Source organism: Rhinatrema bivittatum, chromosome 4 (assembly GCF_901001135.1).
Source record: "Rhinatrema bivittatum chromosome 4, aRhiBiv1.1, whole genome shotgun sequence".
NCBI lineage: Eukaryota > Metazoa > Chordata > Amphibia > Gymnophiona > Rhinatrematidae > Rhinatrema > Rhinatrema bivittatum.
The window spans coordinates 47,348,854-47,374,965 of NC_042618.1; the positions used below are offsets into that span (position 1 = coordinate 47,348,854).

At 42.7% G+C, this 26,112-nt stretch overlaps 1 protein-coding gene across 2 annotated transcripts; it reads left to right on the plus strand.

Annotated features, from left to right (window-relative positions):
• On the plus strand, nucleotides 1-25,261 carry LOC115089785 (uncharacterized protein CLBA1-like). 2 transcript variants are annotated; one of them, XM_029598083.1, is made up of 5 exons: nucleotides 1-344; nucleotides 3,649-3,797; nucleotides 4,505-4,634; nucleotides 10,055-10,165; nucleotides 23,548-25,261. In XM_029598083.1, the coding sequence occupies exons 1-5, from the start codon at nucleotides 21-23 to the stop codon at nucleotides 23,695-23,697; spliced, it is 864 nt and encodes a 287-aa protein (XP_029453943.1). In that variant the 5' UTR covers nucleotides 1-20; the 3' UTR covers nucleotides 23,698-25,261. The 2 variants fall into 2 exon arrangements, with proteins under 2 accessions (XP_029453943.1, XP_029453944.1); XM_029598084.1 differs by lacking the exon at nucleotides 23,548-25,261 and adding an exon at nucleotides 17,937-18,600.
• Nucleotides 25,262-26,112: the final 851 nt, after the last annotated feature.

The window sequence follows — 26,112 nt, forward strand, 5'->3', positions numbered from 1 at the left end:
ATCAGAACTCTGAAGAAAATATGACACTCGAGAAGCTTCAATCCGGCCTCTGGGAGGCTGTGGGTGAAGCGAGGATTTGTGCAAGTGTAGGACTGCCTGAGAATACCGCTGCTGCCAGCACAGTAACTGAGCACAGTAATTCGTGGGGTGACTTTGAAGGCTTCACTGAATCTGTAGCCAAGTCTGAGAGTTTTAACAATATGCTTGAAGCGCTGGTGCCAGTGTCAGACAGCCTCCAAAATGTTGCCGCCGTTAACCAAACTCATTGCACTACCTCCGGACACGATTATCCCGAGTCCACTGAACACGACAGAAGAAATGCTGCTGCCGATTCAGGAGCTGAGGTTTGGGGTTTCATTACAATCGTATTGTAAACTTTCACAATTACGTGTATTCAGAATCTATGTATGTATAGTTCACTTGGGAATTGGAGGCCTCTGTCTGTCGGTGTCGTTTCGGCTGTGGTCCCAAGGTGGGGGGCCAGGTTTTAGCATGTGCCATTTTCTTGACGACACACACACTTCTTGCCAGTAGTGTGTGCTGTTTGCAAATTACACTTGTCCCTGGAATGGCGCATTGCTAAAAAGACGAGGAGAGGGGTGACATCCCGCTGTGGTGGGGGAATCTGCTCATGAGGGCTGCAGGAGGGGCTGTGCTAGGCTGAGGGGGTGGTGCTATGGCCAAGCTGGTTGGGTTGCAGGGTGACAGGGGGAGAAGGATGTTTCATGTCCCTGTATATGCACTGAGTGCTCAGCTGTTTTGTTTTGTTTTTTTTAAGAACATTGGATTTTCTGACTCTTCCCAAAGTTGGTCTCTAGGTGGATTGCAATAAATTTTAAATGAGCAGAGGCACTGGAGCAGCTTACATTCAAATCAGGATTTGCAATTAATGAAGCATTGGGATCCAGCATAGGAAATCCCCATTAGTGAATAGTTTCAAGACCCAGTTGTGCCCCTGTTGTGTATAGCACAGTCTTTTGTAGAGGGTTCAGGAAGTTGGGTAGAAGATGTGGGTCTTGGGAGAAGGCCTGGCTGAAAAGCCATGCCTCAGCTTTTTTACTGAACTTAAGGTAGCATGACTCCAAATTTTTGGTGCTGAAAGCACACAGTCTTGTGCAGGACAATCTGGCAGCAGCCAGGGGAGGAGAGGAAAGAAGAGCCATTTTGGCAGACCGGAGTTGCTTTCAGTGTGAGTAAGGGGAGAGAAGCTTGAGAGAGGTATTCAGGGGCCTGTTTATTCAAGCAGAGAGTTCTAAACTGGGAGCCAGTGAAGATGATGTAGAATAGGCTTGATAGGATCAGTTGCTTTTGCACTTATTAAAATTCTCGCAGCAGTAACTGGCAAGATTACATATAGCAAGGAAATTACATAGTTGGTGATCTGATGCAGATACATGAAGGAGGACCCTTACTGCTTTGGAATTTGGGGTTCCATTGTGAGCTTTTGGCAGAGTTGAACCTCTAGGCTTTGTACCGACTCCTTTAGGATTTAAGGTGGCACCTGCTAGTGAGGGAAGTTTTTTTTTTTTTTTGTTTTTTTTTTTTTTTTTTGGGTGATGGACTAGCCACAGGGGTTCCAGTTTAGATGGATTTAGTCTTTGTGTTTACTAAGCCACTGTAAGACAGTTATTAATGCTGGTAATGGATGAAGTTTGATCAGATCCAGTTTTGGTGCAGAGTTGGATGTCATCTACAAATAGGTAGCACTCCATATTCAAGGACTAGATGAGGTCGCAGATAGGACACATGTAGATGTTTAAGCACAGTGGGGAGAGGACCAGTCCCTGAGGTGTAGGGTAAGATGGTTTGTTGGCCCTCATTATCAACTGCGTTCTGTTAGCAAGGAATGATTCAAACCACTTTAGGGCAGTGCCATCTATTTTTTTTTTATGTCCTTGAGTCGCTGGATCCAGGAGATGGTGATCGACTGTATCAAAGGCAGCCGAGAGATCAAGTAGGACAGTGAGGCAGTCACCACCCTGAACTGCATGAGGGTGGATACTGTTTGCGATGGCCAACAGAACTGATTCTGCTTCGTGCCCTTTCCTGAATCCAGATTGGTACCGATTGTAGGATATATTTACTACGCTGGGAAATCTAAACAGAGGCAAGATGGGTAGAGAATTTTAATTTCATTTGTTTTGTATACTGCAATTTCCTGGTTAAAAACCTACCGGTACTCAGTGATGATCGTATGGTGTCATGAGAGAGCCCACCCTGTTGAGATTTAACCCAAAATAGTATTTTCAAGGAGTCTTCCTCAATTGTAATCAGTTAATAAAACCCAATCCACAGTAACCCATTCACAAGGTCCATCATTTTCAATTTAAATCTATTTCTACTGATACATTCTCTAGTTTTGCAAAGGTAAAAATCAGTTTAAACTAATTTTCACCCTAATTTCAAAAATACAGTTGCAAGCCTATGATGCTTTGCAGCATTTCCTCCCTCAAAAGACTGACAGTGGGGCATGCAGCAAAAAAAGTGTGAGAGCAGTTTGTACCTGCCTACATGCTTCAACCAGGCCTGGATTTATGCACAGGCCTACTAAGTCTGTGCCTAGAGAGGCCAAATTTGGGGGTGAGTGATATGCATATAATTTATAGCACGCTTTGCCCACAGAAATTTGGAACTAAGCTAAAATCTATAATTGCATCACAAAGGTGCGACTAGGAGACATGGCAGGGTAATGCTCTGGAATTTAAAAACCCGGGTAGAAATTCTGCAGTGTTTTCAGTATGGCTAGAATCATAGTAATGCTGTGGCAGTAATTATTAAGAGGTCCAATAGTGAGAAGAGACTTCAGGAGCCAAGTCTGAGGTTGGCCTTGCACAGAGAGGATGCAAGTGGAACACTAAAAGCCCACAGGCTGATGACTGGGCCAGTGCTGGTACAGATGACACAATGAATCGGGATTTCTAGACCAGAAGGGCAGCCAATAGGCTTCTCCGGGTATTAGAAGCGTTGTAAGGGGTGTCTGATTGAGGGTCCCACATAGTCTGGTGCTGGTTCTGGGTTTAACATGATGGGTTTTGATGACCTGTGATCAAATTATGATTTTGTTAGTAGCACTTAGCGGGACACAAGTTTTATTGTGGTAAGACCTGGTGGCGGGGGAGCGGCTGGGTCTTGGATTAGGTATGCTCATTTGCCCAGGATAGGTAGATGACCCAAGCTTCTACAGCCAGAAGCTGGAATCAGTCAGCAGCGGGGGCCAGCACAACTGGGCAGACTGAACGGGCCTGGTCTTTATCTGCTGTGTCAGTGTGCAGTACATAATAAGCAGCTCAGAAATGTTTGGGTGTCTTTTTTTTTTTTTTTTTTTTTTTACCTGTAATCCAAAGTAAACTGCTGATGGAAAATATAAATGCTTTTTGTTGCTGATTATGCTTGCATGCTGTGAAATTTAACAGGCAGGGTCAAATATTTCTCTTCTAATGCTTAGGGGGTGGAAAGATGAGTTTTGGGTTTCTGAATAGCAGCTAGCAGAAGAAAACAGACTCCAGCACTGTCCTACAGCATAATCCTGTTTTATAAAGGAGCAAATGTACACAAGACTGCGGAGTAAATATCATTCTGCTACAAAGTGAAGTGAATAAAATGCCCTTGACTGGACTGCTAACTCCAAGAGTAATTTTGTTTTTGTAGGTCAGCTTGAGCTATGAGGACATCTTTAAGTTTAGTTTTCCGGATGGACCTGTACAGCAGTCACCCGAAATTGTAATAAGTTTAAACAGACTTCTCGAGACCAGCAGTGAAGAAAAAGGAGGGGTCGAACTTGTGGAGGCACAGCTTGGGTAACACACGTTTTACTAAATCTTGGTTTAATATATATATATTCTTTCAACACTTGACAACCTCATGTGCTACGGAAGAGTAGTTTTGCACCTAAACGTTCTCATCTTCCACCGCTGGCCTAGTGGTCTTATTTTTAGAGGTACACCACTTCTTCTTTATGGATAGTGCACGGATGCTAAAAATGGCTTACCTTTTTTTCTTTTTGAGTTTTGACATTTCAGGGCTACACCCCTTGATTTGCTGACCCAGTCTTTGGGTGGGGGGGAATTCTCTGCTTCTTTCTCTATCTTCTTCGGGTCCCTAACACTTAAGGTGGTTCTGTGCTTGGTAGCCTCTGGTCGGCACGATGCTGTAGAATACCATTAACATTCATCGTGCTCTTCTTGTGCCATGTTGCTGCTGATTAAGCCACTGGTGCTGTATTTTAGAAGTTGGTATTTGGGGGTGATGTGCAGCAAATGTTCTGGATTTGTCTTTAGCATGTAACAAAGCTACCACCACTTGATGTTTTAAAGTTTTGTTTGCATCTTCTCTGGTACACCTTGGTGGATTCCATAACTGTGGGGAAGTTTGCTCTATTGCTTGCCCCTTTTTTTTCCAGTATTTGTTGCCACTTTAAGTTCTTGGAAAGCAAATGTTTAAAATACATAGAGAGCTAGAGGTTCACTCAGTTTATTTTGACCATTTTTGTGAATCACTGTTTCAGTGTCAATTCTGTAAGCACTTGGAGAACTATCCATGGTATGAGCACAGGATCTGGATTAAGATGTTCCTGGCATGAATTCACTTGCTGCAAGAACATCATGTTTGCTCTCGGAATCAATGCAGATCAAAAGGTGAATACATTTTTCATTACAATGATATTTTTGAGGTGTCCTGTACCCCAAATCCCGACATAAGTTTGTTAGTAGGTTTAATAATAACTTTGGTAATGGGTTAGCACATTCTTGCAATACTTTGAGGAAGGAAACTTTCAAATTTCATCCCATTGTTTTTAAACACCCTTCTTATGGCTTTCCAGCATATGGAATGTTGGAAGGAATCATATAAAGGGATCAATGTCTCCAAATATTTGACATGCAAACATCAGGGTGGTATTGAGAACTGAGCCTCCAAAAACGATCCCTGTTGCTTTCTATGGGAAACGGTTAGAACTGCTGAAAAAGAAATGCCCTCCCTCAGCCTTCCAGCACTATGGCACAAAGCAATACAGGGAAAATAACTGAAACAGCTGTCAACGTATGGTACTAAAAAGCACTTTCAAAAAAGGGCGACCAGAATGATAAAGGGGATGGAACAGCTCCCCTATGAGGAAAGACTAAAGAGGTTAGGACTTTTCAGCTTGGAGAAGAGACGACTGAGGGGGGATATGATAGAGGTCTTTAAAATCATGAGAGATCTAGAACTCGGTTATTTACTCTTTCATATAATAGGAGGACTAGGGGGCATTCCATAACATTAGCAAGTAGCACATTTAAAACTAATCGGAGACAATTGTTTTTCACTGAATGCACAATTAAGCTCTGGAATTTGTTTCCAGAGGATGTGGTTAGTGCAGTTAAGTGTAACTGTGTTTAAAAAAAGGTTTGGATAAGTTCCCGGAGGAAAAGTCCAAAAACTGCTATTAATCAAGTTGACTTAGGAAATAGCTACTTCTGTTACTGGCATTAGTAGCATGGGATCCGTTTAATGTTTGGGTGCTTGCCAGTTACTTGTAACTCGGATTGGCCGCTTTTGGAAATAGGATGATGGGCTTGATCGACCCTCGGTCTGATACTGTATGACTTCTTATATTCTTATGTTCCTCTATATATAGTGTACATATCGCCCCCCCATACTACACACCAACCCCAATGCATACCTACATACATGTACCTCTGAAATGCCTGTGTGCGCACAAAGACACATTCTTTCATACCTCCATCCACCTGTCCCTCTGCTCCCTCTACACCCCATCCATACACGTGCCTGTGCACACAAACTCCACCCACGCAATTCATCTACAAATTTGTTGGAAGCATTCAAGAAGCTTGCTTTCCCTAGTTGTTATAATTGCATAGGCACTGTAGTACATAAGAAATATCATGTTGGATCAGACCAAGGTCCATCTAGCCCAGTATCCTGTTTCCAACAGTGACCAATCTGGGTCACAAGTACTTGGCAGGCCCCAAAAAATACATCTATTTCTTGTTACTCACGTCCAGGGATAGCAATAGCTTTCCCTAGTCTACCTGACTAATAATGTTTTATGGACTTTTCCCCAGGAATTTGTTTAACATAGCAGGGTTTAATATAGATTTAGTCGCCTTGATCATGTCTTTCTGGCAACAAGTTCCACAGGTTGATTGCATGCTGAGTGAAAAAGTACTTTTATGTTTTATTTTAAACCTTTCGATTGTTAGTTTCATAATGTCCCCTTGTTTTAATATTATTTGAAAGAATAAATAACCATTCATTATTTGCTCATTCCAGCTCACTCACGATTTTATAAACTTCTGTCACATCCCCTCTTAGCTGTCTCTTTTCCAAGCTGAAGATCTCTAACCTGTGCAGCCTCTCATTATAGAGGAGCCATTCTATCCCTTGTATTATCTTGGTTGCCCTCCTGCACCGTTTCTAGTTGTGCTATGTCTTTTTCTGAGATATGGCAACCAGAACTGTCCACAGTACTCTAGATGTGGTCGCACCATGGATCAATAGAGGCACTATCACTTCTGTCTTATTCTCCATTCCTTTTTGGATAATTCTTAACATTCTATTTGGGGTTTTTTTTACCACCGCCATACACTGAACTGATCTGTGGTTTCTCAGATCACCCCTTATAAAAATCGATGTTAATTTGGCCAACCTCTGTCTTCAGGTACCTTTGGATGTTTTTAGGAACAGGTTTTTAAAACAATTACTTGTTTTGAGTTCATTCAGGACTCTAGTCTGGTCCTGGTGATTCTTTTTTGCTTTAGTTTGTCAATTTTGACCTATTACATCCTCCATTATCACAGAGATTTTTAGTTGCTCAGAACCATCACAGAATGTTTTCAGTGTGGATATAATCATTCAGTTTTTCTATTTCCTTGTCTTCCCTGACCACCCCTTTTACCCTTTGGTCATCTAGTGGTCCAGTTGACTCCCTCACAGGCTTTTGGCCTGAAATGTATTTGGAAAAGGTTTTAATATTTTTTTACCTCTGACATGCTTCTTATCTAATTCTATAGATTCTTTTAGTACCTGTGCCCAGGGCTAATGCTACCTGTTTTTTCACCCTGTGTGAACAATTACTATACTGCCATCTCCAGTAGTAGTGATGACAGTGGAAGATGAAGTAGAGGATCTTTGAGTCGTCATGCTTAAGGGCTTTGCAGTGGCCCTTCATCCAGCCCTGGAAACCCATGCATAAGGAGGGGGCAGAGCTGCTGATGGACTTATAAGTATGTTGACTCATGGATCCTGTGCTTCATGACTACTGCTGCTGGACAGAATGGGAGTGCTTTTCAAGCTGCTGCTCCTCCAGCTGGGGCACTTGGGCATCAAGCGGAGCAGCTGCCCAGATGTATTTTCCCAGCCTGGAGGTGGAGGAGGTTAAGCCTAACGCATTCAGCATTGCCCAGATCGCTATCTTGCACATTTTTAAATGTTTGATTTGTGTTATAAATTGAGGTGCTATTTTTAACGCAACAACAAAAGGACCAGATACTGAAAATTCAAGTCAAAGGCTAACGCCGTAGGTATATATTATTTTATAAGTGGAACCGCATCAGCAAGCCTGACAACGTAATGTGCCTTAGGCAGAGCCGTCCGGACTTCTAATCATTTGCGGTTATAGACAGGCATATTGATATGCTTCAAAGTAGATATTTGTCAAAAGGATAGAAATGATAATAACATCCAACTGTGCCCTTATAAATAAATTGTTGAAGAGACCAGACAGCGGCCGGTGTTTTGCAACACAAGGTTGCTTCTTCAGGAGTCAATGACAAAAGGATATTCTGAAATGCACAATATAGAAGCTGACTTAATGTATCATATAGAAAAAAAAGAAAGTAGAACTACTTAACTTAATGCCTCGGCGTCGCCAGCCTTTTCATCTGGACAAAAAGGCTCAAAAGAATTCAAGTAGTAAGGGACAGAGACAATGGTCGCTTAACAGCACCGTTAACTGCTCACTGCATTGAACATGCTCACACCTTTGATTTGAAAGTTTGTGTTTTTACAACAGTTTCATCAACATTGGAGTGGAGGAGATTTTGATACTGTTACTTCAAGCCGAGCAACGATGGATACATCGTCTGGGAACAGTGGATCCTGATGGTCTCAATACAGCTTTGGAACTGAATGTTTTTCTGCAAATCTCCATTGTTTCCTGTTAATTGCTACGATTGACTTGGTGTTGCTATAGCAACCAGACGCTAGACGTCATGACGTCAACGTGCTCAAAAAACCGCGGGCTATTTAAATTTGCAACCAGTTCACGGCAGTCTCTGTCCCTTACTACTTGAATACTACTTTGAAGCACATCAATATGCCTGTCTATAATCGTAAATGATTAGAAGTCCGGACGGCTCTGCCTAAGGCACAGTACGTTGTCAGGCTTGCTGGTTAAGGTTTGGGTGTTGGTAGGGGATGGGTGTCGTGCACTTTCCTCCCTTCATATCCTCAGGTTCCCTTTCTCTCATCATCTTTTCCCTCAACCCTGGCCAGCTCACTGCTTTTCCTCTATAATGGCAGAGTGTGGGAACCCTGTCAGCTTCACGGTTTCCTGCTCTTCTGTGTTTTTTTTTTTTTTGTCTACCTGCCTGCTGGTCCTTTCTGTGATGTCTGCATTAGAGATGAGTGGACAAACCAAAAACCTAGTGCTTTCTAAATTTTGCAAAACGCGCTAAAGAGTGGGAGAAATACAGACTACCTGTGAAGTCTGCAGCGCCCCATAGAAGAATGCTCTAAGGGCGAGGGGTAGGCCCAGGCTTCAGTCACTGTCGTCTTACTGCTCCATGCTGCTGTTTTCCAGAGCAGGTTATTCCGGCCACCTCTTTGCTCTGATTCTGCCCACAGCACGCTGGACCCCAAGTTATTTCCCACAACGGGACACTCATTTAAAATGATGAGAGACAGTGGAAAGCTGCTTCACCATTATCCTACCTCTCACCCTTCCTAATCAATCTCATTCCCCGCCCCCCGCCTACACACACACACACACACACACACAGCTGTACTTCCTTTCTTCTTCTCTCATATTCCCTCTTTTCTAGATACCTCATCTGACGATCGCCCTCCCCTTTTATCCTTCCTCCTCTCTGCTGTGCTCCCTCTTTCTCCTCATTTCTTTTCTAAATTCTTCTTTCTCCTCATGCTCCTTATTGTCTCTCTTCCTCTCTGCTAGTCTGTTTTCTTTCTCTTGCAGGCCCTCCTCTCCTATTCCCTCTCCCTTGTGTGTCAGTAACTTGAACACATGGCTGGTATCTCCCACCTCCCCATCTGTTTGGTTTCGCTTTGCTTAGGGGAACCTCTTATAGCTGCAAGAGGTAGAGATGAGCAGCAGCCTGTTTAAGCCTGAGAGAGACCTGAAGGCTTTTGCTAACTGCTGCCCCGCATAAGTTGCTTCTCTGTGCAGATTCACGCTGGCCCTGTCACTGTCCTGTTGAAATATGTCTCTACTAGTGGCAAGTACGAGGTATATCCTTGGGCCTTATGGCCGGGGCTAGCCAGTGTGCCCCAGAGGGAGGGAAGGGAGAGAGAATCCCTGCTCCAAAATAATGGTAGAGTTGGGTGGTCCCCACTCCTCCCTTGGGCCCTCTTCCTGAGTCTCCTCCTCCATTCTACCTCTCCTCATTTTGGTGCAGAAATCTTCAAGCAACAGCTGCTTCTGGGACAATAGGAGGAAAATTCAGTGTGATGGGCTGGGCTGCCAGAGGGCCCGCGAATCCTTGCCAGCTCACAAGTCCTTTGCTGAATTTTTTTTCTGTCATCACTGCAGATAATGATTGCTTGAAGATTTGGCAGCAGCAAAACTATGCTTATCCACTCCTGATGCTAGCCTGTGGTGGTGGTGGGGCATGGCCAATACTTAAAGTGGAGGGTGTGAGATCCGGGCCAGGAAAAGAGGAAAAATCGGGGTGGCACTTACCTAGTCCATCTAATGTATTATCCAGTCTTGTACATGACATACCTGAGATGACACCGTTCTGCCATGAAAGACCATTTCCATGCCTTTATTCCTTAATTAAAATGATTAAGGTTACTAATTATATTCATTCCATTTCAGAATGTTTCTGGTGGTGCAGATCACTTTGTGGTAGGAACAAACCTCGATGCTGAAGAAACTGAAGTTGATGGTCTGGGCCTAAATGGTTCTCGAGCTTTAATCCAAACCAAGGTACGTTTATCCTCTGAAAGTACTGCGGCTCCGCACTCCCATGGCATTTCCCTTTTTTACGGATGAGAATGAGCACCCATGGCTGCTGTGGTGGAAACAAAAACAATTCTCTGCACGTAACTCTGTGGGCCCATCTTCAGAAACGAGAGGTGTGCATGTCCCATAGCGCACACATCACGGCTTTGCCGCCTTTGCTTTTATGCACAGCCTTGGGAACTGCAGCCCAGCTGGAAGTTCACTGTGGCTTAATTTAGCATTTCTGCCATTCAAGTGCGTTTTTAGATCAGGCTCGGAGATACCATCAAGTACCTCTAATTTCTGTAAAACGAAGTAACCGATGTAGGTGGGTACTGCACGTTTGGCACAGATGCACGTAATCCAGTTCATCCCCAGCCACCCTTGCCCTGCCTTATCTACCTAATAGAAAGCCTCACTGGCTCCATATTATTGAGGACCTCTTGGTGGTGGTAGAGCTGCAGACAACTCAGAATCATGCCCCATCGGTGGTGGTTTTCTAGGTAGGGGGTGGAGCAGGGAGCTCAGGTCGGCCTTCACCTGCCACTCTTGCTGCAAGCTGGAAAAGGATCATAGAAACATAGAAACATAGAAATGACGGCAGAAGAAGACCAAACGGCCCATCAAGTCTGCCCAGCAAGCTACGCACTTTATCCATTTTTTTTCCCTTTTTCTCTCTCCCACCTGTTACTATTGGCTTCCAGTACCCTCCAGCCCTAATTCCCCTCCACCCAATTTAGAGCTCAGCTCTGTATCTGCATCCAAGTGACATCCAGCTCAATTAGGGGTAACAAGCAGGCCACCCCCTTGCCCCATACTCTTACCCACCCCTGTCTTTATTTTTTTGTTTTGTTTTATTTATTTATTTTTTTGGAAATAGCAGCCCTCCATCCTTCCGCTCCGTGAAGGTGGAACACCAACTACTGGCCACTGGCATCCCGCTCCGTGAATGCCGCTGTGGCTACTGCCGCTCCGTGCAGTGTTTGAATGCCTCCACTTTATTCACGCCCTCTAGACTTAATGGATCCACAGTGTTTATCCCACGCCCCTTTGAAGTCGTTCACAGTTTTAGACTTCACCACTTCCTCCGGAAGGGCATTCCAGGCATCCACCACCCTTTCCGTGAAGAAATACTTCCTGACTTTGGTTCTTAGTCTTCCTCCCTGGAGCCTCAGCTCATGACCTCTGGTTCTGCTGATTTTTTTCTGACGGAAAAGGTTTGTCGTTGTCTTTGGATCATTAAAGTTTTTCAAGTATCTGAAAGTCTGAATCATATCACCCCTGCTCCTCCTTTCCTCCAGGGAGTACATATTTAGATTCTTAAATCTCTCCTCGTATGTCATCCTATGAAGACCCTCCACCTTCCTGGTCGCCCTTCTCTGTACTGCTTCCGTCTTGTCCTTGTCTCTTTGTAGATACGGTCTCCAGAACTGAACACAGTACTCCAGGTGTGGCCTCACCAAGGATCTGTACAAGGGGATAATCACTTCCCTTTTCTTACTCGATATTCCTCTCTCTATGCATCCCAGCATTCTTCTGGCTTTTGCTATCGCCTTGTCACATTGTTTCGCAGACTTCATATCATTAGACAAGGTCTCTCTCCTGCTCTGTGCACATCAGCCTTTCCCCTCCCCATCGAATATAGTTCATTCGGATTTCCACTCCCCATATGCATGACTTTGCACTTCTTGGCATTGAATCTCAGCTGCCATATCTTCGACCACTCTTCCAGTTTCCTTAAATCCCGTCTCATTCTCTCCACTCCTTCCGGCGTGTCCACTCTGTTGCAGATCTTAGTGTCATCCGCAAAAAGACAAACCTTACCTTCTATCCCGTCCGCAATGTCGCTCACAAAGATATTGAACAGGACCGGTCCCAACACCGATCCTTGCGGTACACCACTTAAAACCGCTCTCTCTTCAGAGAAGGTTCCATTTACCATCACACATTGTCTTCTGTCCGTCAACCAGTTTTCAATCCAGGTCACCACCTCAGCACTCACTCCTAAGCTTCTCGTTTTATTCACCAGTCTCCTGTGCGGAACCGTATCAAAAGCTTTGCTGAAATCCAAGTAGATGACATCGAGCGCTCTTCCTTGATCCAATTCCTTGGTTACCCAGTCAAAAAAGTCAATCAGATTTGTCTGACAGGATCTTCCTCTGGTGAATCCATGCTGCCTCTGGTCCATCAATTCTCTGGACTGTAGATAGTTCACTATTCTCTCTTTCAACAGTGACTCCATTACTTTTCCCACCACCGAAGTGAGGCTAACCGGTCTGTAGTTACCAGCCTCCTCTCTGTTCCCACTCTCTTGTGGAGCGGGACCACCACCGCTCTTCTCCAATCTCTCTGCACCACTCCCGTTTCTAGGGATCTATTGAACAGGTCACACAGCGGTCCCACTAGCACATCTCTGAGCTCCCTCAGTATCCTTGGATGAATCCCATCAGGCCCCATGGCTTTGTCCACTTTCAGATTCTTTAGCTCTTCCCATACATTATCTACTGTAAATGGATTTTCATCTGTTCCACTTCCCTCCAGTTTCTTGTTGTGTAGAGATGGTCCTTCTCCAGGGTCTTCTTTAGTGAACACAGAGCTGAAGTATTCGTTTAATATTTCTGCCATTTCTTCGTCTCTCTCCACACATTGATCATTTCCACCTTTCAATTTCACTATACCACTTTGGACTTTTCTCTTTTCGCTGATGTATCTGAAAAATGTTTTGTCACCATATTTTATCTCCTTGGCAATCCTCTCTTCCTCTTGACTTTTTGCCAACTTGATTAATTTCTTCGTCTCCCTCAGTTGAATCAAATATTCTTCTTTGTGCTCCTCCCTTTGGGATCTTTTATATTTCTTGTATGCTGTTCTTTTAGCTTTAATTTTGTCAGCCACCTCCTTTGAGAACCAGATAGGTTTCATTTTTCTTTTGCTTTTCTTTACATTTCTAACATATAGAGCGATTGCTCCTTTTAGATTGGTCCACTGCTGATCCACATCTCTCTCATTTTTCCCATCCATTTAGTTCTTCCTCTAGGTACTTCCCCATTTCCTCAGTCTGTGTTTTTGAACTGTAAAACTCTGGTCTTTGTGCTTCTTTTCCATATTCTTTTAGTGATATTAAACTATACCGTTTGATCACTGGTGCTGAGGTGGGCACCCATCTGGACATCAGAGACATTATCTGCATTAGTGAGCACTAAGTCGAGTATAGTTCCTTCTCTTGTGGGTTCCAATACCATTTGTTTAAACAAAGATACCTGCATGGCATCCACTATTGCTCTACTGTTTTTAGATTCTGCAGATGGGATTTTCCAGTCTACATCTGGCATATTAAAGTCACCAACAATCACCACTTCCCCCTTCTTACCTATCTTATGGATGTCTTCAACCAGATCTCTGTCCAGCTCTTCCTTTTGGTTTGGAGGCCTGTAAACCACTCCAATATAAATGGATGATCCGTCATCTTTTTTTAGGTCGACCCATAGTGCTTCTTCCTTGCCCCAACTTCCTTGCAGCTCAGATGCTTGGATATTATTTCTGACATAAAGAGCCACACCTCCCCCTTTTCTATCCACTCTGTCCTTCCTTAACAAGTTATAGCCTGGTATTGCTGTATCCCAATCATGAGATTCTGTGAACCATGTCTCTGTGATAGCAACGATGTCCAGTTCTGCCTCCGTCATTAGGGCCTGCAGATTTGGGATTTTATTTCCCAAACTATGAGCATTTGTAGTCATAGCTTTCCAGGTACTCTCTTTAAGGTTATTGCTTTTCCTGTACTCCTTATGAGACTTTAGTTGAGATTTGTTTAACCTGGGACAAGCTGGGTAGAGCAGGACACTTTCTGGAACTTTAATAGTCCTTAAGCTATCAAATGATCCCTCAGCACTTCTGTGCCAATATTAACCAGATTCTTAAAGAACAGCTATACAATAATAGAAATGCAGGTATACTGGATCTTAAAAATAAACAGTTTGCAAGGAACAATTATTATATAATAACAGACCAAGAGAAAGGTCCAGGTGATTTTATTAACTGCCATTTTGCAAGTAAACTTCCACCCAAGGTGGTGTACCTATACAGCTAGTTGAGCTGAAAGGGAGCTTTATTAAAGAAAGCTATGCACTGATGTGCAGTAAAGGTGGGACTGTATGAGTGGGTGTGTTGGGAAGCGGTGTAAGAGTTGCCGAAGGTGGGGATGAATGATGAGAGTTGAGTGAGTTTTAGGTAAAAACAAGAAAATAGATCATGCTGCCAAGTATAGACTTGACGGTATGAGGAAATACTTTATTGGACTCTTATTGTTTGTATTAAATTATTGGAGATCGTACAGTGTTTATTTCAGTTATCTAACCGATACGTTTGTGCATCTGGTTGCATAAAAGATGATTTTTCAAAAAAAATAAAATAAAATAGAGCATTACTGCTAAATTATTCCTTTTGAAAATTCTAACCTGTTGACTGAATCCCTGGGAGCAGCCCTGCTTGGAACAGAATTATTTCATGAGGATCTGAGTAAGAACATAAGATTTGCCATGCTGGATCAGATTAAAGGTTCATCGAGCCCAGCGTCCTGTCTCAGTGGACAAACTGGGTCACGGGGAGGTACCTAGCGGATCTCAAGCTTCCATTGCTTGTTGCTCATGCCCAGGGATAACTGGTGACTTTCCCACGTCTACCTGGCTAATAGTTTATGGACTTTTCCTTCCGGAACTTGACCAAACCCCTTTTAAACCCAGCTATATTTGATGCCTTGAACACATCCTCTGGCAACAAATTCCATAGCTCAACTGTGTGTGTTGAGTGTAAAAAATACTTTTTACAACTTTGTTTGTTATATGGGCATTCCTTAGTCTTAGAAGATGGCGATTTAGTCTTTTCCATAGTACTATCTGTTCCACCCCCTCATGATTTATAAACCACCTATCCTGTCCCCTCTAAATCATCTGTTCTCCAAGCTGAATTGCCTTAACCTGTTTAACCCTTTTTCATTCTTGTTGGCCTTCTCTAGTTCTGCTCTCTTTTTTTTATTTTATTTTTGACATGAGGTGATCAGAATTGCACCATGAGTCAGTACAGAGGTTTCATGATATTCTATACTCCTTTCTGAATAATTCCCAACATGGTTTTATGAATGCTGGTACACACTGAGCTGAATTCACCATTTGACTCTGAAATCTGCAGCTTGCTGTGCAGTGGTGATCAAAATGCAAATAGTTTTAGAAATTATTTGGAAAGGAATGCAGAATGAAACTAAGAATATCATCTTAGATGAAAGATTGATGTGGACGAACCAACAGGCTCATTCATCAAAACGCGTTATGGCGTTAACATACGCGATAACGCCATAATACATGCGAGAATAGGAATGTCACATGGTGCAAATGAAACTATTTTAGAAGGGGTGGGATTGGGGAGGGGTTTGGTTTGGATTAATTAAAATGAAGCAGCGTCGCACTGTGTGACAGCATAACACATACTACTGCACGGTTTTAACGCCGGAAATAACTACACCTTTTTTTCTGGGTGTTAAGCTGTGCGATTATGCCCGAAACTGCCATAATGCAATCTGCGTTAAAGATTGCAAATTGCATTTTGGCCGTTTGTAGGCTTGAGGAAAGGCGTGAACTGGAGTAGAGAGCCTCTCGGAGGCCTTCCCAATATTCAGCTATTTATGACTATAGGAGGGCCAGCTAATAGTTTGAGGTGAGGTGTTGGTGAGGGTTTAGGGGCCAGTTTTACCTGCAGAATGAGACGTACGAACTGCACAGTACACTTTGGTGAAGATTTTACGTCATTTGGAGTGAGGGAAGGTCTCACAAAAATATGAGATTTCTACTATGTTATCTCGCCCTAGCTTGATAGTACCCTGTTATAGAGGCCATGCTGGAGCCTGTATCTCAAAAAGGAGAGAGACTGGGATGGGGCAGTACAGAGAAGGGCAACCAAAATGGTGTGGATTCTGTACGGGAAGACCGATGAGGAGAGGCTGAAGAGAGGAAGTGCAGGGGAGATATGAGACAGACCTTCAGATACCTAAAAGGTTTTAAGGATGTACAAACTCGAACCTTTTCCATTGGAAAGAAATCAGTAGAACTAGGGGGTCACAAAATGAAACTCTAGGGGGTACACCTCGAAACCAATGTCAGAAAATATTTCTTCACGGAGAGGATGGTGGATGCCTGGAATGCCCTTCTGGAGGAGGTGATGAATACGAAAACAGTCGGAGTTCAAAGAGGCATGGGATAAATACTGTGGAGTCTAAAGGCTAGATGAGAAAAGCATGTGGGGAGGGTAACTTGCTGGTATGGCGGCAGAAGGCATGGAGATTACTACCCTTAACCAATAAGTTTTAATGCAACTGCACAAAAATGAAAAAATCCAAAAAGTGAAAGAACACGATCTCACTTTATACGGCGAACTAAAAAAAAAAAGAAACTCCCACATTAAACAATTATATTAATGATCTTCATATAGCACAGGACTAACACAATAATTCATGCTTCAAAGAACCTTCAGTGTGCTGTAACTTGTAATCTTAGGTCATTAAGAATTCAATGTTTCCTTCTTTTCAGAATGTGAGTTTAATATAAGAGTGGTTGATTATAGCAGCAGCTCCGTCATTTACTAGTAAGTCTTGTGATTAAACCCGGGAATTTTGCAGATGAAGACAGTGTGATCTGGGTTACCCCTGAAGAAGGAAGTCTCCTTTCAAAACATTGCAGTGTTGGGTACATGCAAGAGGAGTTTGGTTAAAAACCTCAGATATAATCGACACACTTGTGCTCTAAGATGCTGTGGTACTTTTCCCAGAACACCTGGCACTCTGAGAAGTGCAGTCTTCTATCGTTTGATGCTAATTACTTGTATAGACGTTTTGAGTTTTACATGCAAAAGAGAAACATTTTGTGCATATGTATATAAATGTGTGTGTACTCACATTTTGAAAAGGAGGAAACCTATTGAATTCTGAATGACCGATTGATTATAAATTACAGCACATTGAAGGGCCTTTGAAGCATGAATTTTGTGTTAGCCCTGTGCTATATAATTATTTAATATGTGAGTTTTGTATTTAATGCAACTGCAACATTGCTCCTCACTTCGGCAGGAGGAAAAGGGAAATTGGATTTAGACAACAACCAAGAGGGACCAGACTTCTACAATCTGGGGTACTGATGTGCAGATATAAGGGAAAAAGCACAGGACTGCTTCTACGACCAAGTCCATAAGGAAAGCACGTCAAGCAGCACTGCCTGAATTTTCAAGAAACCTTATCCCCCAGTAAAAAAAATGTTGCTAGTTGCAATTTTTATGGGTTATCATAAGGCTTTGGGATAACTGCACAGAGTGGAAGTTACTACCTTAAACTTGCTGGGCAGACTGGATGGATCATTTGATTCTTTTCTGCCATCATTTCTGTGTCTTAAGTTTGCATCGCTAGGGAAGTAAAAGTGTACTTGCACCTTGAATATTCTGTGCAGTTCTGGTTGCGCTCTCTCAAAAAAATTGATTATGATTAGGGCTTATCTTTAGGTGCTTTAAATTGTAAATTGTGCGGGGGGGGGGGGTGTTTTTCAGCTAATCAGGGTTCATGGAGTGTACAAAAATTGCTAGGTACTATTGCAAGGTATGTCTTCTGATTGAATAAAATGTATACATTTTTTCATAACACAAATGTTCTATCATACCAATGTATACTCACCCTAGCATACACTCCCCCCCTTTGCACATTCTGTCCTCTTACCATTAGCACCCGTGCTCGCTGTTGGGAACAGATTATACAGCGTAATGAGCCGCGTGAGAGAAGGATGAGTATGGAAGCTCATCAGCTGCTAAAATCGTGTGCAGCTGAAGGCATCTGTATGAAAAAGGCATCAAAACAAAATGAAAGATCCAAGGCAGGCAATGGAAGGGGGGTGAGAATACGAGTAGCAATGGTGGTGGGTTTTTTTTTTCCCATTGTTTATCAGATAAATGCCTATGTTTGTTTATTTTTTGTTTTTGTTGTTCATTTGTTAATGCCCAAAACAGCTCTAATGATGATATTGTAAATGATATCCTGTACCTTGCATGAACCAGTTCCATCCCCTGAGTATTAGGTAGTTTGCTATACTTAACATGGTGGCTCCCAGGTTTTTAGGGAAGTATGCATTTTTTTTAAAGCTATTAATATCAAAATTGTATTGCTGAAAATTACTTGTGCTTTTGAAATATCGCACTGTACACTAAGGGGGTAATTTTCCAAAGGATTTATATGCATAAAAGCACATCATATAGCAGTTTTCAAGAGCCCATTTAAGCACTTAATGTTCTCGTGTATGTAAAACCTATTGCCAATTCAATGGCATATATTGTAGTAATTTTCAAAGCCCACTTACACATGTAAAGTGCAATTAAATATGTAAAACTCAGTTTGAAGTGTGTAAATCCTTTCAAAAATTATGAAAGAACATAAGATTTGCCATACAGTGTCAGACCAAAGGTTCCTCAAGCCCAGTATCTCGTTTCCAACAGTGGCCAAGCCAGGTCACAAGTAAGCAGGATCCCAAAAACTCAGTCCAAGCTACTTATCCCAAGAATAAGCAGTAGATTTCCCCACGTCCACCTTGATGATTTATGGACTTTTCTTCCAGGAACTTGTCCAAACGTTTTTTTAAACTCAGCTACACTAACAGCTTTCACCACATCCTGCAACAATTAATTCCATAGTTTAATTATGCATTAAATAGGATAAACTATATATTTTTTACTCATCTTAAATATATTACCTACAGGTCGATACAGTAAGGCCGCAGTAGAAACAGTGCGGCAGTGTCAGGCGCACCCTTCCTCCCCGCACGCACAGTTCTCTTCACTTAGTCCCCGATACTCTCTTCTAATTGCTTGCAAATGCATGCCGCGGCTTTAAAGCGTTAGGGAAGGGTTATGCCCGCGCAACCCATTTTACTGTATAGGCGCTTAATACAGCGCCTATACAGTAACCTGGGTGCGCTGGTACCTGTCATTTCAAATGGCATTTGGAATGACAGGCACCAGGAAGTGTAAAAAACACGAAAAGTCTTTGTTGCTTCGTCGCTGTGTCTCTCCTCCTCCCGGAGCAGGGCGCGAAAGCAGCCTTGCTCCGGGAGGAGGTGAGGCACAGCGGCGAAGACAGACGGGAGAGGAGAAAAAGCAGAGCCGAGCAAAGCGAAAGTGTGCAGCAAGCCGGCGAAATAGACCTGCGAGCAGAGGCAATAGAAGCGTTTCGGTAAGCCTGGCACCCTCCTTGATGTAGTACGTCCCAGATGCCCCCCCCTCTCCCCAGCGCACCCGCCACTACCCCTTTCATCAGCTGCATCCACTGCGACCCGGCAGTCCCGTGAGGCCTACAAAAAAAAAAAAAATCCCCGGCTCCCGCGCCCCCGCACTGGCCCGCCGACTCTACCCCCCTCCTCCCGATCGGGCGGGTAGGCGGCGGCGAAAACCAAAGCAATTTTTTTTTTTTCAAAAAGCGACATCACACAATGCATAAAATAATTTCTCCAGCCTTAAAGCGACTTACTTTTGGGATCTGTCAAGTAAGTCGCAAAAGTAACTTACTTTTCTGAAGCCATCACGATCGTAGCTCAAGACGAAGATGGCCGCCTGCACGGGGGAAAGCGTGCAATTGGCAGCTGAAGACGTGACGTCACATCTCGTGACGCCAAACGTCGTGACGTCACGTCTTCAGCTGCCAAGTGCACGCTTTTCCCGTGCAGGCGGCCATCTTCGTCTTCGTCCGGAGGAGCTAAGATCGTGTTCCTGATGGCTTCAGAAAAGTAAGTTACTTTTGCGACTTACTTTTGGGATCTGTCAAGATCCCAAAAGTAAGTCGCTTTTGGAAAAAACCAAAATTGTCGCTTTAAGGCTGGAGAAATTATTTTATGCATTGTGTGATGTCTCTTTTTGAAAAAAAAAAAATTGATTTTGTGTTTTTTTTTTTGCTTTTCGCCGCCGCCTACCCGCCCGATCGGGAGGAAGGGGGTAGAGTCGGCGGGCCAGTGCGGGGGCGCGGGAGCCGGGGATTTTTTTTTTTTTTTTGTAGGCCTCACGGGACTGCTGGGTCGCAGTGGTAGCATGGCGCTGTGAGGGGGGCGAAAGGGTATATACCCATGAACGGATTTGAGTGGGAGCGCGCTGTGAAGCGGGACATGCCCGTGAGGGGCATAATGGGTGGATGCAGCTGATGAAAGGGGTAGTGGCAGGCGCGCTGGGGAGGGGGGGCATCCGGGACGTACTACATCAAGGAGGGTGCCAGGCTTATTGTTTTATTGTGTTTGAGTATCTTAAGCGATGTCGATGGATTTGTTACTAGACTCCTAACTCCTACTAGGGGGAGGCGGTAAACTAACACGTTAAGGCCGCGGCAAAACAGCGCGTTCCTAAGGAGATAATATCAGCGCCCGTTACAGTATCGGAGGGGAATAGCTAATTCCTTCATTATACAGCTTTTTCGTTCATTTACATGCTGGGTGCGGAAAGGGTTATGTGTCTATTTTACAAAGCGCTAAGGACGCGTGAAACTGGAGACTGTATCGCTGGATGGCCTTACTCGTCTGTATTGTGCGCTCCCAGCACGTTACAGACGGGGAATCTTTAACCGCACGTTACTGTATCGACCTGCTAGTAACTTCATTGCGTGTCCCCTAGGCTTTGTACTTTTTTTGAAGGAGTAAACAACCGATTCACACTTACTCATTCCACTTCACTCATTGCAAGACTGGAAGATTGGGCATCCAAATGGCAGATGAAGTTTAATGTGGACAAATGCAAGGTGATGCATATAGGGAAAAATAACCCTTGCTGTAGTTACACGATGTTAGGTTCCATATTAGGAGCTACCACCCAGGAAAAAGTTCTAGGCATCATAGTGGATAATACTTTAAAATTGTCGGCTCAGTGTGCTGCAGCAGTCAAAAAAGCAAACAATGTTAGGAATTATTAGGAAGGGAATGGTGAATAAAACGGAAAATGTCATAATGCCTCTATATCGCTCCAGGGTGAGACCGCACCTTGAATACTGTGTACAATTCTGGTCGCTGCATCTCAAAAAAGATATAGTTGCGATGGAGAAAGTACAGAGAAGGGCAACCAAAATGATAAAGGGGATGGAACAGCTCCCCTATGAGGAAAGGTTGAAGAGCTGTTCAGCTAGGAGAAGAGATGGCTGAGGGGGGGATATGATAGAGGTCTTTAAGATCATGAGAGGTCTTGAACGAGTAGATGTGAATCGGTTATTTTCATTTTCGAATAATAGAAGGACTAGGGGGCATTCCATGAAGTTAGCAAGTAGCACATTTAGGACTAATCAGAGAAAATTCTTTTTCACTCAACGCACAATTAAGCTCTGGAATTTGTTGCCAGAGGATGTGGTTAGTGCAGTTAGTGTAGCTGGGTTCAAAAAAGGTTTGGATAAGATCTTGGAGGAGAAGTCCATTAACGGCTATTAATCAAGTTTACTTAGGGAATAGCCACTGCTATTAATTGCATCAGTAGCATGGGATCTTCTTAGTGTGGGTAATTGCCAGGTTCTTGTGGCCTGGTTTGGCCTCTGTTGGAAACAGGATGCTGGGCTTGATGGGACCCTTTTGGCTTACCCAGCTTGGCAATTTATGTTCTTATTGTTTTAAGGACCTCTATCTTATGTCCTCCTTAAGAACCTAACTTTCGAACCTATCCATGGTACAACATTTGTGTGCGTAAGTGGACGTGTGGAGATTAATGCTAGTATTTTATAAACTGAGGCTGGAACTGCAGATTTTATAAAATACCATGCATTTCTGTTTCAAAACTGCATGCTTATGTTATAGTCTGTGCAAATATTTCTAATACAAGAAAACACATCCTTTTGGCTACCCATTTTATAAACATGCATGTAAAAACATGCATGTATGCATAATAACCCTGATTTAAACAGGGAAACAAGTGTGTGCGCATATCGTTTTGAAAATTCTTGCAAGCATACTTAGAATAATCAGTTTGCTGATATTGCCACCGGTTCATCCAGTTCATTTAATCCCTCCAGCAGTTCACCTAGACCTCCCACCCAAAAATTGCAAACACTGGACAAGTCTGATTTCACTAGTGTGAATCAATTAGCAGGTGTAAAAGTGATATGTTTGATAATGTATATCTTACAGAAAAGCAATTACTGCTCGTACTTCTGAGCCCTGCTTCGGAATGCTCCTAGACTATCTCCCACCCCACCCACCCCTCGTTAAAATATAGCATGAAACCAAAAATATACACATACTCAAAAGTTTATAAAATAGAATGTATGTGCTATTTTTACATGAACATTTTTTTTTTTAATTCACTCCCAAGTATTTGGTTTTCCTCACTTCAGATTTGTAAGTATACCTTGAGCTTAAAGCAGATTGAACCTTCTTCCTTCTCCTATTAATGGATGAGTCTGTGGGTGTTAATTTCAGTGCCTTCTCCTCCTCCTTATTTTTGTATATATTTATTTATATTCCACTTTTTGGCACTTCAAAGTGAATTACATTCAGGTATTGTTATTTCTCTGTCCCCAGAGGGCTCACAATCTAACCCCTAGATTTATCAAAATGCTATAATTTCGCATGGATAACACCTGCAATAAGAAAAAGGGGCGTGTTTATGATTTTAGAATTAACACACCATGTGCTTTGTTAACGCTTTGCATAGGTAGTTTTGCGGGGTGCGTTAGTTTTCACGCTCCGTGATACTTGCATTTAGACAGGCAATTACTATGGGGGGAGGAGAGAGAGAAAGAGACTCTCTTTATAAGGCCTTCTTAGAGGTCAAATATTATTATTTATATCACTATAGGAGGGCCAGCTAATAACTCAAGGTGAGATTTGTGGCGATTTAGGGTTTTGGGGCCAGATTGACATGCAGAGCGAGAAGTACGAACAGGGCAGTGCACCTCAGTAAAGATTTGACGTCATTTGGAGTGAGGAAAGTCTCCCAAAGATGAGATTTCTTCAATATTCTCTTGCCCTAGCTTGATCGTTCTCACACTCCACTTCTCCCAAAGCCCAGAAATGGCCGAAATGCAATTTGCAATACTTATGCCCGGAACGGCCATAACGTAGTTTGCGATATCACACAGCTTAACGTCAGGAAAAAAGGTGTAGTTATTTCCAGTGTTAAAAACATGTGATGTTGCCCTCTGTTTTCTTTATGCGCCATAATGCATTTTGATGAATGAACCTTAAGTTTGTAACTAAGGAAATGGAGGGTAAAGTGACTTGTCACAAGGAGCAGCAGGGGGATCTGAAGCTTGGTCTCCCTGGTTCAAAGACCTCTGCTCTAACCACTAGGCTACTCCACAAGCTCTTAAACACATTTTCCTTGTTCAGCTTTCTGTCTCCCCAGATTCCAAGCATGGTCGTATCTTTACGTATCAGCTCTTTTTGAAGAAACAGCCATCAGACAGAAACGCGCCCTCCCTAACATTTCCAGGAAGGAAGGACATTTTTGTTGCACAGGATCTAAAAATGAAAACTTGAAATAATTCTTCAAAAAGGAGGCTGTGTCCAGATTCCTTGCTACTGTAATAGCTGAAAAGCTTTTTTGTTCACAAAGATTTATACCCAGGGCCGGATTTAAGATGGAAGGCATCCATAGCCAAAGGACTTGGGGCAAGGGGCTCTCTCCTTCCGCCGGAAAACAGAGCAGCAAGAGGAGTCCCAGTTTTTGGGCACTTTCTGAATTTGGCGCTCAAGGCACGAGCCTATGTTACCTGTGCCTAAATCCAGCCCCGTTATAACTCTGAAATCCAAAACGTAATGTATGAGAAACTATTCTGACTTATACAATTTTTTAGATCATTTTAGCTCAACAATTTATAAAAAAAAATTGTTATGGAGCACTGCATTAACTTTTTGATCTTTAAAGGACTACTGCATGCTTTATGCTAGAGTTAGTATAAATGATTACCCTGCAAACACTGGATATAGAGAGCTGTGATTTTTTTTGAAACATCTGCTTTTAAAAATCATTCTTGGCATTTGGGTTTGTTTTTTTTTGTTTTTTTTTTTTTTTAAGATTTTAATTTGTGTGGGTTTTTTTTTTCAAACGTGGTACTCATTAGTGGCTCCAGTAGTACCTTGGCCAATGGAAATTGGGCTGCTTATGTCACTGTAGTAGCAGCAAGCCATACACAGAACTGCGGCGATGTCGCTGCAGGAATGCCCCTCCATGTATAGAATTGCAACACCATTAAAAGTCAAGTTTTCACTGTCTCAGTACTACTTTAAAAACTGAACAAAGCATGTTTTGTGAAACTGATAGTCCTTCCAAAATTGCTGTCTCGTTATAGTGATTAGTGTTTGTTTACAATAATATTCTTAAATCTGTGGTAGTCCTTATTTAATGTGAATCCCTAGATGGCCTTAATATTTAATGTTTTTTTTATTCACAGATGAGATTGCTGTAATAGTATGTGTATTTTTTTTTTTGTTCCCACCTTGTAGCACCCACTTGAATATTTTGAAGGTACTGTATACAATTGTAAAATGCACTGGTTACCAAAACACAGAATGAAAGCAATGAATAATTAGAAAATGACGACAATGGGAATCGGATGAAAACAAGCCCTTTATTAAAATGCCCGACTCTGGCCGAGTTTCGCTCCCTTGCACAGAGCTGCCTCAGGGGCAATTCATTTATCCAGGACTTGATTAGACCAATGTAGAAGATATCAAATTGATTATGCCTTCGCCGCAGATGAATACTCTCTCAATACAAAGAGACTTTCTCTTATCACCATAGTATTGCTACGTGATACCAGCGTTGAAGTCAAAAAACGTTCCATATATAGCAAATTCAAACAAACAAGCCGTCTTTCAGCTAGTCAGGGAGCGAAACTCGGCCAGAGTCGGGCATTTTAATAAAGGGCTTGTTTTCATCCGATTCCCATTGTCGTCACTGTTACACAGTTCACTGGATCGGCTACCGCTTTGTTAATTAGAAAATAATCCACAAAGATGATCTAAACTAAATGCTTTTTGTAAGTCTTTAGAGCCTGTTTAAATAGATTCCAAAATAAATGTTGATCACCTTTTCTGATGAGCGCAATTAAAATTGGTCTTTTGTTTTCTGCTTAACTATTACAATTTTGTTTCAAATTTAGCAAACATTTTGGAGATTAGTATTATTGCATGTCAAGTCAAAATGCATCTGTCTCTAAAAATGTGATAAAGTTCACCACTACAGATTATCCCAGTACTAACTTTTGGTTAATGCTATGTTGCCCCTTGAGGTTGAAGTTGGTGAAGTCCGTACGATTCCCTTTTTTTAAACAATTTTGTTTCTGGCTATTAAGCTGGAGAATAGGGGTCTTGTCATGGATGTGTCCATGTTCTCACCTTCCCCACACTTCAGCATTCATGGAAATTGAACTGCAGTTGATCTATTTGGAGCTTTTTCCCACTGTTGACAGAAAAAGATACTGTCAGCAGCCTTTCCTACTTTATCAACTAACCTATTAGGCCACAGTACCCCACAAAGATTGATTATGGTTGTACTACAGCAGCTTGAAGTAGTCAGATGAGCCAGTCTTGCTAATGTGAGGTTGAACCTCATTCTTGCCAAACCAGTTATAAACAGTTTTCTGCCAATACAATCTAAAATCCTTTTTGGTAGTACTCTGAGTGAAGTTTTCCCTACTACATTACATGAAGCCTACCGATTTAGAAAGGCACAGTACAGGAGACTAGCTGAGGCCTACTTGCATGACTGTCCCCTCACTTTTCCCTCAGACGTGAGGGGGAGAAGAGGAAAGCAGTCTGGGCCTATCAGGAGAGGGTGGTTACACTGGTGGCAGCCTGTCGGAGGAATTTCAAATGTAGGTTGGCAGACCAGAGATGGTTTCTTCCTGCCATGGCGAATCTTCTGTTGGAGTCAAGAAGAAAAGGAGAATT